The sequence below is a fragment of the Podarcis pityusensis genome (genome assembly GCF_964106645.2).
Source record: "Podarcis pityusensis genome assembly, chromosome: 4".
Taxonomy (NCBI): domain Eukaryota; kingdom Metazoa; phylum Chordata; class Lepidosauria; order Squamata; family Lacertidae; genus Podarcis; species Podarcis pityusensis.
This window is the reverse complement of record NC_138027.1, coordinates 2,810,391-2,824,249: the sequence shown is the minus strand read 5'-3', so window position 1 is coordinate 2,824,249 and position 13,859 is coordinate 2,810,391. Positions and strand designations below refer to the sequence as shown.

Genomic DNA, 13,859 nt, shown 5'->3' with positions numbered 1-13,859 from the left:
GTGTGTTCTCTCTCCCCCCCCCCTTGACCTGACTCACAGACTCAGTTTGTGGCCATGGGCGTGTTTGCTAAGATGAGTTAAGTTTAGAGTAAAGTTTTCTTTATGCCGGAGATAAAAGCATGTGTGCTTTATTGCCAGGGTTTTTCTTTTGTGAATAAAGTTTTTTTCTCCTGAGTTCCAAAGTGCTTGCTCCAGGATTCTTCATTGAAAGGTACTGACTCTCCTGCCTTCTTCAACCGCTGCACGAAATTCTCTGCTGAGATAAGATTTATGGCGTTGGAAGCACACTGGACGTTTACTTAACATTAAACTAATTAAAGTTTAATGGACAATTTTATGGTATTACTCCACACAAAAGTGGTGTTATCAGCCACCAAACCTCAGAAATACAGTTTTCATAAAAGGTTTCCACAATTTTGGCCACTAGTATAAGTTGTCCATTTTACAGTTAATGTTCTTTTTATATGGGATCAGATTATTATTATTTGGATCAGATTATTATTATTTATGTTTCATGTTTATATATGTGTTGTGCCTAGAGTGGCTGGGGCAACTAAGCCAGATGGGCAGGGTATAAATAAAAATTATTATTATTACTACAGTGGTACCTCGATTTAAGAACAGTACTGTTCTGGAAAAGATTAAGTTTGTAAACTGAGGTACCACTGTATTACTATCATCATCATCCTCATCACTGCTAGTACTACCTGAGATTCCATAAGCCTTGCTCTTCTCTGGGATGAATTCTATTTGGCCCAGTCATGGCATCCCCTCCATCTCCAATGTCAGTCGTTGTTATGGCTTGGTCTTTCCCACAAACGTGAGACGACTCTGGCTGCTAATTATTTCAGATTTATTGCTAAAACAATGAACTTGCACAGAGCTCCTCTACTCATCGTCCTCCCCAGAAGATGGCATTGCCCGGACTGAGCTCCTCCCCCTTCCCCACCTTCTCTTCCAGTATCTTTCGCCTGTCTCCGCCACTTTTCAGATCCTACGAGATTTGGCAGAGAATGCTTCCTGCATTCCAACGTCTGACTCACTCCTGTAGCTCTCACAAACCTGTCTGTCACTCTGTCTCTCTTTTTCTTCTCCCCCTTGTTCAGAGCTCAGATGACAGTTCCTCTCCCCCTCCTCTCTGTGAAGAGAATCAGAACTTACAGGGTTAACAGTTCTGAGTGACGTCTCACATCATGAGGCGTGGCTATGTTTCACATACGGGAATCTTACTCTGTGTGTAAGTTCTCTTTCGGTTCTGATCGAGAGGCGAGAGATGTGCGCTTTGTCGCCGGGTGTTTAAGGCTGAATTTACGATGTTGTTCTACACGATTAAAGGCTGTTGGAGATAAGCAAGAAAGCCTGCGTGCAGTCTGATTTATTACCCACACAGTGCAGCAGCTTCTACCGCTGTGTACACTCTGCTAAAGGGCCAAAGAGGCTGGAGGAGGTTTCGACCGGCACGGACAGCACAGTGGCGCAGCTAAGAAGAGTGCCGGACGCCATCTTGGCCCCATACTCTCTGCCTTCCGCTGCTAACTCTCCTCTCCCTAGGCCTGCTTCTTCTCTGGCTGGCAGCACCTGAGCGTCGCTGCCAGTCCTCTCTTTGGTCAAGCCAAGACTGACAAGAGCAAAAACAGAAAACCTGAAGCTACTTATCTTTCCTAACAATTCTGAATCTGACATTTTAGATGGCCTGGGCAGTTCAGACCAGTCCAATAGTGGTAGAAAAAGGAATAATTTGAGGAAGATTGTTCAAAGAAAAAACTGTAAGTTCCAGTTTATTGTGGGGGTGTTAGGGTGTTAGCTTGGCAGGGGGTTGGACTCGATGGCCCTTGTGGTCTCTTCCAACTCTATGATTCTATGATTCTATGATTCCCAGGTGTCATAGGGACCACAGTTGAGCTCTGTGAAAATATATGTGGTTTGTCACATAGAGGTATGTTTTGAATTTCCAGGCAGACAGGACAATCCCACAGGGAGCCTTACCAAGAGAGGCCACGATCCCACGATTCTCCTCCATGACGTCCTTATGCAGAGCTCTCTGGTCAGGATCCAGCAACACCCACTCCTCGTCTGTGAAACGAACAGTGACATCTTCAAAGCACACTGGACCCTAAAAGAAAAAGGGAAATGTCCTCCTCTGAGACAGCAGAAATATGATCTGCTCCACAATGCTCTGTTGTTTCCTTCCTGTTAATTGTGGTGTTGTTTCAATAGGATTGCTTTGCTGCACATTTTAATTATGGGTGCTTCTTTTATTCTGCATTTTAACTATGGTTGTTCATTTTTGTGTAAATAGGTGGTACTCCACCTTGCGTTTTCCAAGTCATTCTGCCTACGCAAGCATTCCAGTTTCCCCAAATGGAAGGAACCACTTTCTCCTCTCCTCGTGAGCTGTTCTGGGAAGGTTCCCTCCCAATGCCCTAGAGCCAAATTCCAGGGGTTCATGGGGGCATGGAGAGGGGGAGGGGAGGAATGGGGGGCAGGCTCCATTTTCCAGCGGATGGCGCTGGTTAGGTCACTATTTGTTCTCATTTGTCGACTTCTTAGAAACCAATTTTAGCATTCAGTGATCAATCTAGAAATAAAATACTGTATTTTTCGCTCCATAAGACACACTTTCCCCCCTCTTAAATTGTAAGGGGAAATGTCTGTGTGTCTTATGGAGTGAATGTGTGGTCCCTGGAGCCAAATTGCCGGAGAGCAGCATGCTCCTGAGCTGCTCTTTGGTGGGGGGGGAGCCACGCTGCTCCGCCAACAGCCTCCGCTTCCCCCTGCAACCCCGGTAAGGTTTGGGAACAGCAGGCAGGCAAAAGAGATTGCACAGCAAGAGGGATTGCTGCTGGCTTCAGGAATAGCTGCGCAAAGCCTCTTCAGCTTTGCCTTGCTTTCACTGAAGCCAGCACAGCAAGAGGGAGAGCTGTGCAGTGCCTCTTGTTGTGATGCCTTGGCCTGATCCTCTCTCCTCCTCCTTCTTCAACTACATTTGATTCAGAATATTTTTTCCTTGTTTTCCTCCTCTAAAAATTAGGTGGGTCTTATGGTTGGGTGCGTCTTATATAGCGAAAAATACGGCAAGCCTCTTTTGGATGGTCATCTGTCTTGTATGATCTAGCAGAGATTCCTGCAGTGTGGGGGTCTCCTGGCTCTGAGAGACAAGCAGGGAGGGTGGATTCTGGCAGAAGGAGAGGGAGCCCCCGGTGGCTCCTCCTTCTCCTGACTCAACTCTGTCTCTCGCCCTCCCTCTGCCCACTCACCTCCTTCCTCTTCTTGCTCTGATTCTGGACTGCATTCTGCCACAGAGTCTCCCAGCTCACTAAGCCCTGTTACCCCTTCAGATTCTGACACCTCCTCTTCCCAGGCTTCTCCCTCTGACCGCTCATCCTTCCTCCACTTCCACTCCTTGGGCTCTGAGCCATCTTCCCTTCCTGGTTCCCTGGCTGCTTCCTCCCACCACTCCTCTGTGCCCAACCAGTCCATGACATTGCTCCATCCCTCAGCCTCTGTCCCCACAAGGCAGCTTCCCCTGACCTGATCTGCTTCAACAGCCGCTGCTTCCCTTCTGCCCCCATGAAAAGGTGGATAGGGAGGTCTTGCCGGCATCATTATGTCACCTGCAAGAGAGAAAAGGTAATCAGGTTGCCAGGAGTGCCTGCTTCTCTCACAGGTGAAACAGGGCATCTCTAACTACAGATGGGCCTTTGAGAAGGACTTACCAACTGAGAGCATTTGGACGTTTGTGCCCATTTCATATGTTTGTTTGTGCAAAAATACATCTCCCCTCCTCTGGACCCTTCTTCCCAACTGTCTCCCCCCAAAACAAGATGAAAAGAACCCTCAGATGAGTTGGAAAACCAACAGAATGAAACCAAATAGAGAAAAACCACCTTCCTCCTTACCCAGTGGCCTCTCTCTGGTGTCCAACGGAGGCCTCTCTGCCTCACAGGAATCCAGGTCCATTTCTGCAAAGAGATCCTTTCCCTGAGAAAGAAACAAGGATTCAAAACAGAGAATGGGGGGAAATACCAGAAAGAGAATGACAAAGACTTGAAGGGTGTAAGATCTCATTCCATGGATGCCTTCCCACAAAAAGGATGGGCCAACAATAGAGCATTATGGGATGTTTTCTGTCCTGTTTGGAGCCCCTTGGGAGTATCCAGAGGAAAGTCTCTCTCACCTGCTTCCTATCCTCTGCCTGACTCAGGAGGAAACCTTCGGCCAGGGCCACCGCCTGGGAACTGGTCTCCGCTCCACAGTCCCTCACCCAGCTCTCCATCTCCGGGGGAAGTACAGCCAGGAACTGCTCCAAGATCACCAGGTCCAGCATTTCAGCTTTCGTGTTCCTTTCTGGCTTCAGCCACTGATGGTCAAGGTGGTAGAGTCGGCTGCAAACCTCTCGGGGTCCTTTGGCCTCCTGGAAGCAGAACTGCCTCAACTGCTGGCTCTGCACCTCTGAGCAGAGGGTGTCCTCCTCACCCAGGATCTTCTGCACAGAATTTTCCCAGAACCCCCCACTGCTCCCAGTTTGGATGTCATAGCCTCTTCCTGCTCTAGGGCCAGCTGAGTCTTGCTCATCCATCTGTGCTCTCAGGAAGCCTCTGAGAGATCGGAAGGAACCCTTTGGTCTTCTGCCAAGTTCTGTCTGTCTGAATGAGAAGCTCTAGCAAATCCTACAAAGCAAATACATTGTTCAGGTACAAAAGTTGTCTAATATCAGGAGAAGAAAAAGGTTCCCTGAGCAAGCATGGATGAGTCTTGGAGGGAACCAGGGCTGGACTGCACCACAGCCCAAACCATGAGCTATTTTATTTATTTAAATTTCTATAACACTTTATATTTTAAAGAGAAATCTCAAAGCGGTTTACAGCATATTAAATCTGTGGGGATAATTGGGGAGTTAGAAGAAGATATATTATTGAATGATATGCTTCCTAACATGCACTAGCAAGTTCCATATTCTAGTTCCATACATCCCCCTTTTTTAGATTACGCAGCGATCAGCTTGTTGCTGACTCATCTGAGTCTTACTATTAAAAATTCCTTCCTGGTAAAAAGAGGAGTAAGAGGAGAAGAAATATGTCTCTAGCCTTCTAGCAATGCAAAATGTGGAGGCAACGGAAGGGATTTCTAGGAGATGAATCAGTCTGGTTTCTCCTGCCTTCCAGTCAATGCATGAAGTCAGAATTGACTGACAAGGGAGTCATTTGTATCTTGTGGAAAATGGATTCCTGGCTCTAGTGGGGGTCCTCACCTGGGGGTCCTCAGGAGGTGCTCCCCCCCACCCCCACTCCCCTGCTTCCGTCTCCTTTTCTTGTACTTGGACTCTCTGCCGCTCTCCAGGCTGACTCCTGGGGTGGGGTCCCTTTTTCTTTTCTTTTTTTAAAAGATATTTATTGAAGATTTTTTAAAATATAACAAAAAATGAAAAATAAACATACAAAATAAAAACAGTTAAAAACATAAATTAATTTCCAATAACATAACTTTCTTACTCTTATTTCCCCGGACCTCCTCATACCTCCCTTCTTTATATTCCAATTCAGTTTGTTAGTTCAGCAAATCCTTACCATTCAACCTTTACCCATTTGTGAAACCTTATTTCTTTCATATCTCTTAAAGCATTACAGCTGGAAACCACTTAGTTTCTATCCAACATCCTTCTAACATTCATTAATTTTACAATATTTCTGTAAATAGTCCTTAAATTTCTTCCAGTCTTCTTTCACCAACTCTTCTCCCTGGTCTCGGATTCTGCCAGTCATTTCTGCCAATTCCAAGTAGTCAATCACCTTCATCTGCCATTCTTCCAAGGTGGGTAGGTCTTGTGTCTTCCAATACTTTGCAATAAGTATTCTTGCTGCTGTTGTTGCATACATAAAGAAAGTTCTATCCTTCTTTGACACCAATTGGCCGACAATGCCCAGGAGAAAGGCCTCTGGTTTCTTCAGGAAGGTATATTTAAATACCTTTTTCAATTCATTATATATCATTTCCCAGAAAGCCTTAATCTTTGGGCACGTCCACCAAAGGTGAAAGAATGTACCTTCAGTTTCTGTACATTTCCAGCATTTATTATCGGGCAAATGATAGATTTTTGCAAGCTTGACTGGGGTCATGTACCACCTGTATATCATTTTCATAATATTCTCTCTTAAGGCATTACATGCCGTAAACTTCATACCTGTGGTCCATAACTGTTCCCAGTCAGCAAACATAATATTGTGTCCAACATCCTGTGCCCATTTAATCATAAAAGATTTCACCGTTTCATCCTGAGTATTCCATTTCAACAGCAAGTTATACATTCTTGACAAATTCTTAGTTTTGGGTTCTAACAATTCTGTTTCTAATTTTGACTTTTCCACCTGGAATCCAATTTTCTTATCCAATTTATATGCCTCCATTATCTGATAGTAATGAAGCCAGTCTCTCACTTTGTTTTTTAATGTTTCAAAACTCTGCAATTTCAGTTTGTCTCCTTCTTGTTCCAAAGTTTCACAGTATGTCGGCCATTTGGCCTCCAAATTGAGCCTTTTCAAAGCTTTTGCTTCCATTGGTGACAGCCACCTTGGGGTTTTATTTTCCAACAAATCTTTATATCTTATCCAGACATTAAACAAAGCTTTGCTGACAATATGATTTTTAAATGCTTTATGAGCTTTGACCTTATCATACCATAAATATGCATGCCATCCAAATACATTATTAAAGCCTTCTAAACCCAAAATGTCTGTGTTTTCAAGAAGTAGCCATTCTTTCAACCAGCAAAAAGCTGCTGATTCATAGTAAAGTTTAAGGTCTGGCAGGGCAAATCCACCCCTTTCCTTTGCATCTGTCAGTATCTTAAATTTTATTCTGGGCTTCTTGCCCTGCCAGACAAATCTAGAAATATCTCTCTGCCACTTCTTAAAACAGTCCATCTTGTCCACAATTTGCAAAGTCTGAAATAAAAACAACAATCTTGGCAATACATTCATTTTTATCACAGCAATTCGGCCCAACAGTGAAAGCTTCAAATTTGACCAAATTTCTAAATCTTTTTTCACTTCCGTCCAACATTTTTCATAATTATCTTTAAATAAATTCACATTTTTGGCTGTCATATTAATCCCCAGGTATTTCACTTTCTTTACCACAGTCAATCCTGTCTCATTCTGAAACCTATCTCTTTCAATCGGTGTTAAATTTTTCTCTAAAACCTTGGTTTTTAACTTATTCAGTTTAAAGCCTGCCACTTGACCAAATTCCTGAATTAATTCTAAAACCCTTTTAATACTAGATTCTGGCTCCTGTAACGTCAATACTAAGTCATCTGCAAATGCTCTCAGTTTATATTGTTTGGCTCCGACCTGTATACCTTTAACCAACCGGTCCCTTCTAATCATGTTTAGCAGGACCTCCAGGACCGATATAAAAAGCAGTGGGGAGATTGGGCACCCCTGTCGTGACCCTTTTTCTATCTTAAATTCTTACGTAACCACATTATTTACAATTAGTTTAGTCTTTTGTTCAGAGTATATTGCACCTATACCATTTTCAAAACCTTGGCCTACCCCCATCCCATGTAGGTTCTTCTTCATAAAACTCCAAGAGATGTTATTTGCTTTTTCTTTGCTCTGAGGGCCAGGTATGTATCTGGCCAACCCCTGAGGGCCAAGTGGATGAGGCCAAAGAAACCTCCCTTGAAATTTAGGTGGGTAATTTCGTATTAGTATTCTGTTAGATAGCTTAACACACACACAGCCATTGATGCCAAGGTCCCTGGAGGCTCAGGGAGTAGCAGCGCCCATTTCCGGCTGCTTTGCCAGCAACAATCCCTTTGGGAGAGAGAGGATGTGGTCCTGAGATGCCCTGCTCTGGGTGCGAGGGGATTGCTGCAGTGGCCTCCGTGGGGAGCTGCCCTGGGAGACACTGGGAAACTGGTTCCCAATGCAGCAGCCAGACTCTGGGCTGGGATCCCTCTCTTTATCCCTGGCCTCTCTCTCCCACCTTAACTTCCTCCCTGTGGGGTTTTTTTTGGGGGGGGGGGCTAGTCCACCTCCTCGTCCAGCTTTGGAAAACCATTTGCACATGTTTCCTCTCTTGTGCAATGAGGCTGAGAGATGTCACACAGAGTTAAAGTCCCAGGGACTCCTTTGTTTAAAGAAGGGAGATTTCTTCTGGAAGGGGGGGGCGGAGGGCCAAATGAGTTTGGGATCCTCTGATCCGCAGGAAGGAGAGCGTGGCAGACCTGGCCCCTCCCTGGCAGGACCCTCTCCTCCCTAACTTGGCCCCCCCCTGCAGGAGCAGATCAGCCCCCCCCCGCCTCCTCCCCCTGATGCAGCCCTGGGACCCCCCGTCTCCCCACTGCACCCTCTGGGGGGGGGGAGAGGAGACTCAGCAGATCCCAGGAGGGGAGAGCGAGGCAGCCCTTGCAGGAGACACACCAAAGCAACACCCCCCCCCTTTCTTGCAGGAAAGGACTGAGGAGGGAGGGGCCTTGGCTCTGGAGGACCTGGCCCCCCTTGCTTCCTGGCCTCTCTAGGAAGGCAGCTCAGTTCCCTTTAACCCTTGCAAAGCCCAGCGTGCCCAGCTGCCCCCTCCGCGTTTTTCTCTCTTGCGCGCATTTCACACTTCCAGAGATGCTTTTTGGGGGACGCCTCCTGCTTTCCTTCCCCGAGAGTTCTCACATAGGCTAATATTGGGCCAAGGGCAGATACATTGTATCCGCTTGGAATCGACACTTTCCCTGTTCTCTGGGGGGGGGGGGGTTTCCCACGCTCCTCCTGCAAACGGAGCTGAGCTCCTTTTCTGGCAGTTGCAATTCCACCCTTCGCCTGTTCATAGCACTCCCTCAAGGGGGGGGCTGTTTTGCTTGTCACCCCCCCTTAAATTATTAAAAGAAGAAAAAATAAGATGCTTACAGTTGCAAGTGTTATTTTCTGGTTTATTTACTTAACATTGTGAGCAAAAGCACTCAAAACATTCCCCCCCCCCACTTTGTTCTCTGCAAATTTTGAAATCACGTCATCAAAATCATTTCCTTTTGCTACTTTGTTTTCAGCTGACAAGATGGCTAAGCCAGAGAGCTCAGCTTGACTCATAGTGGACCTAAGATAACTCTTGATTTTAGTTTTGAAAAACTTCTCTCACATGATGTCTAGCAACGTAAACTGAATTTTAGATTAACTATTCAGAGATTTGAATTAAGGCTCAAAGCAAACAGGAAATTGCTGTAAAAATGGCAGTATCTACTACTAGTACTACTAATAATAATAACAATAATAATAATAATAATAATAATAATTTATTTATAATCCGCCCATTTGGCTGGGTTTTCCCAGCCACTCTGGGCGACTTCCAACAAAATATTAAAATACAATAGTCCTTCAGATATTAAGAGCTCCCTAAACAGTATTTACCTTTTAGGCTGTGTGCCTGTTTCAGCAATTCACATAAGCCTCTAGTAAAAATATCATTTATGGAAATAGCAGGAGTTATACAAATGGGTCTTACTGAAATGTGTCAGAAAGCTACTTTGCAACTACTCACTTCTAACCTAGGATTGCATCCTCTGCAAAGAGAGCAGCTTCAAACCTTGTTGTTGTTTAGTCGTTTAGTCGTGTCCAACTCTTCGTGACCCCACGGACCAGAGCGCGCCATGCACTCCTGTCTTCCACTGCCTCCCGCAGTTTGATCAGACTCATGTTTGTAGCTTCGAGAACACTGTCCAACCATCTCATCCTCTAAAATAAAAAAATTCCTTCTAGTAGCACCTTAAAGACCAACTAAGTTAGTTCTTGGTGTGAGCTTTCGTGTGCATGCACACTTCTTCAGATACACAGTGTGCATGCACACGAAAGCTCATACCAAGAACTAACTTAGTTGGTCTTTAAGGTGCTACTAGAAGGAATTTTTTTATTTTGACTATGGCAGACCAACACGGCTACCTATCTGTAACATCTCATCCTCTGTCTTCCCATTCTCCTTGTGCCCTCCATCTTTCCCAACATCAGGGTCTTTTCCAGGGAGTCTTCTCTTCTCATGAGGTGGCCAAAGTACTGGAGCCTCAACTTCACGATCTGTCCTTCCAGTGAGCACTCAGGGCTGATTTCCTTAAGAATGGATATGTTTGATCTTCTTGCAGTCCATGGGACTCTCAAGAGTCTCCTCCAGCACCATAACTCAAAAGCATCAATTCTTTGGCGATCAGCCTTCTTTATAGTCCAGCTCTCACTTCCATACATCACTACTGGGAAGACCATGGCTTTTACTATACGGACCTTTGTTGGTAAAGTGATGTCTGCTTTTTAAGATGTTGTCTAGGTTTGCCATCGCCTTTCTCCCAAGGAGCAGGCGTCTTTTAATTTCGTGACTGCTGTCACCATCTGCAGTGATCATGGAGCCCAAGAAAGTAAAATCTCTCACTGCCTCCATTTCTTCCCCTTCTATTTGCCTGGAGAGGATGGGCCCAGTCGCCATGATCTTCATTTTTTTGATGTTGAGCCTCAGACCATATTTTGTGCTCTCCTCTTTCACCCTCATCAAAAGGTTCTTTAATTCCTCCTCACTTTCTGCCATCAAGGTTGTGTCATCTGCATATCTGGGGTTGTTGATATTTCTTCCAGCAATCTTAATTCCAGCTTGGGATTCATCCAGCCCAGCCTTTCGCATGATGAATTCTGCATATAAGTTAAATAAGCAGGGAGACAATATACAGCCTTGCCGTACTCCTTTCTCAGCACCAGTAGTTGGTGCATAAACTTGGATTACTGTGATGTTAAAAGGTCTGCCTTGGATTCGTATCGAGATCATTCTATCATTTTTGAGATTGCATCCCAGTACAGCTATTGCCACTCTTTTGTTGACTATGAGGGCCACTCCATTTCTTTTACGGGATTCTTGCCCACAGTAGTAGATGTGATGGTCATCTGAACTGAATTCACCCATTCTCGTCCATTTTAGTTCACTGATGCCCAGGATGTCAATATTTATTCTTGCCATCTCATTTTTGACCACATCCAACTTACCAAGGTTCATGGTTCTTACATTCCAGGTTCCTATGCAATATTTTTCTTAACAGCATTGGACTTTCCTTTCGCTTCTAGGCATATCCGCAACTGAGCGTCCTTTCGGCTTTGGCCCAGCCGCTTCATCAGCTCTGAATCTACTTGTACTTGTCCTCCGCTCTTCCTCAATAGCATGTTGGACGCCTTCCGACCTGAGGGGCTCATCTTCCAGCGTCATAACTTTTATATGCCTGTTGTCTTTGTCCATGGAGTTTTCTTGGCAGGGATACTGGAGTGGCTTGCTGGTTCCTGCTCCAGGTGGATCACGTTTGGTCAAAACTCTCCACTATGACCTGTCCATCTTTATGCCCTGCACGACATAGCTCATAGCTTCTCTGAGTTATTCAAGCCGCTTCGCCATGGCAAGGCAGTGATCCATGAAGGGCACTTCAAGCCTATCTCCCTACTAATAGAACCACCTTGTGCTAGTTAATGTCACCCTGTACAGCAGCTGCACCTTGTGTTCATTGACCTGACGCTGAAGTCCACAAAGTACCATATTTTTTCATGTATAAGACGCCCCCATGTATAAGACCCCCCCCTACTTCTGGGGACCCCAAATTTAGAAACTGGGCATATGCACTATCCGTGTATAAGACACCCCCACATTTTTAACCCTAAAATAAAAAACCCTAGTCTTATACACGGAAAAGTACAGTGATTAGTACTTCAGTACTTAGCAAGTAAAGTAAAGCACCAAGGACTTCATGCCTCTGTAGACTAATTGTCATACCCAAGAAAAATAAACTCTATACATTTACTTGAAAATTGCATGCCTAATGGTACCTGTAGCATAAATGATTTCGGTGATGCCCCCCAAGGTACTCCAATTGAGGGTCTAAATACAGTGGTACCTCGGGTTACAGACGCTTCAGGTTACAGACTCCACTAAACCAGAAATAGTACCTTGGGTTAAGAATTCCATCCAAAATTGGGGAGGGGAGATTTCTTTAGCTTTACTTGTTTTTGAGAAAGCTTTTAACCCAGGGGTTGGCAACCTGCCCACGGGGGTAGTTTAAATCACCCACGAGCCGCCCCCCAAATCAAGCTGCCCACGTAGCAAGTCCCCGTGCACTGTGCTAAACCCACACAGCGTGGAGTGGGGACTCACTTCCGCGGCACCAGAAATCGTCTGTGCAGATGCTATCCGGCCCACGGAGCAATCTCCAAGGGAGTGAACCGGCCCAGGTGAGGTAAAACTTGCCGACGTATTTTAACCTGTATGTTAAATTTAGGCGGGTAATTTATTATGATTATTCTATCAGATAGCTAGTCCACCTCCTCATCCAGCTTTGGAAAACCATTTGCACGTTTCCTTTGTTGTGCAATGGGACTCCTTTGTTTAAAGAAATGAGATTTCATGGGAGAGCCATTGTTTTTCTGAAGGAGGGGCGGATGGCCAAATGAGTTTGGAATCCTCTGATCTCCAGGAAGTAGAGCGTTGCAGACCTGGCCCCTCCCTGGCAGGACTCTCTCCTCCCTGCCTTGGGGACCCCCCTGCAGGAGCAGATCAGCCCCCCCAGGCCTCCTCCCCTGCTGCAGCCCTGGGACCCCCACCAGATCCCAGGAGGACTTTGCAGGAGGCAAGGAAGCTCCTCCTAGAATTCAGGAGTGGAGAGATAGGAGGGGATCCCTGGGTCATCTAGTCCAACCCCCAGCAATGCAGGAAACTCAGCTAAAGCATCCATGGCAGATGGCCGTCCAATCTCTGCTTAGAAACCTCCAAGGAAGGAGAGTCCACCACCTCCCAAGGGAGACCTTTCCCTGCCCAACTGCTCTTAGATGTCCCTCAAGGCAGCGGGTCCTGAGTTCTAGCCCTGCTGAAACCATTGCACTGGCTGCCAAGGAGGAACCATGCGAAGTTCAAAATAAATAAATCCCATTCTTGTCATAAATGTAATACTTTCCTATGCATGCTTTTTATACTAATATACAAAAGTATGCCATTCCCTTTTCCAGAAATGCTTAATTGCTAATTCAATGGACTGAAAATGCATGGTTATTGTTATTATTATATTTAGGGAAGCTTTTAATGTCTGATGGACTATTGTATTTTAATATTTTGTTGGAAGCCGCCAAGAGTGGCTGGGGAAACCCAGCCAGATTGGCGGGTTATAAATAAACATCTTTTGGACCTTAGGTCTAACTACGGAGATTTGGTGGCCCTGCTGAAAGGTAATAGAACCATCTTTAGGTGGGAATTTCCCCAAGGCCTATCTTTTACCTTTAAAGGTAAAAAGTTTAAAATAAGATCAGTGGAGGATAAAGAAAAATTTCTGAGAGATCACGGAGAAGACCTGCAAAAAGGAGTGGAAGAAGAGCCAAGAGCCCTAAGACCAGGAACATTAGACAAAGTATCACTACCTTCGGGATTGGGCAAGTTAGAGAAAGTGATACCACCGTCAGAACAAGAGGATTTATTGGGAGCAGCTGGAGGAAGAACAAATTAAATACATCATGTCTCTGCAACTATTAAGCTGGAACATTCACGGACTCAATTCCCTGGAGAAAAGGAAGAACGTCTTTTATTTACTGAAAAAGGAACAATTGGACTTGATTTGCTTACAGGAAACACATGTGATAAGGCTACACAGGAAAGTATTGATTAATAAGAGACTGGGCCAAGAATTTATTTCATCGGACAAGGTTAAAAAGTGAGGAGTAGTTATTTATGCAAAAGAGAGCCTATCACCGAAATTTGTTTTTAAAGATGATCAAGGAAGATTTGTAGCAATTGAAATTCAAACACAAGGAGAAAAAATTTTGATAGTAGGAGTATATGCACCGAATGAGGGGAAATCTGAATTTTAT

General features: G+C 45.0%; 2 protein-coding genes across 4 annotated transcripts in view; one reads left to right on the top strand and one right to left on the bottom strand.

Moving 5' to 3' along the window:
• Positions 1-13,859, top strand: part of LOC308475072 (uncharacterized protein) — a 296,536-nt gene that overhangs the window by 169,136 nt on the left and 113,541 nt on the right. The gene's annotated exons all lie outside the window — the stretch shown is intronic.
• Positions 1-13,859, bottom strand: part of LOC308475116 (uncharacterized protein) — a 55,500-nt gene that overhangs the window by 20,521 nt on the left and 21,120 nt on the right. Inside the window, exon 5 of one of the 2 annotated variants that reach the window (XM_081002041.1) lies at positions 1,987-2,113. The exons of the other annotated variant lie outside the window; for it this stretch is intronic. Within the exon in view, the coding sequence (XP_080858167.1) occupies positions 1,987-2,113 (127 nt within the window). The remainder of the gene's footprint in view (positions 1-1,986; positions 2,114-13,859) is intronic. 2 annotated transcript variants of the gene reach the window in all.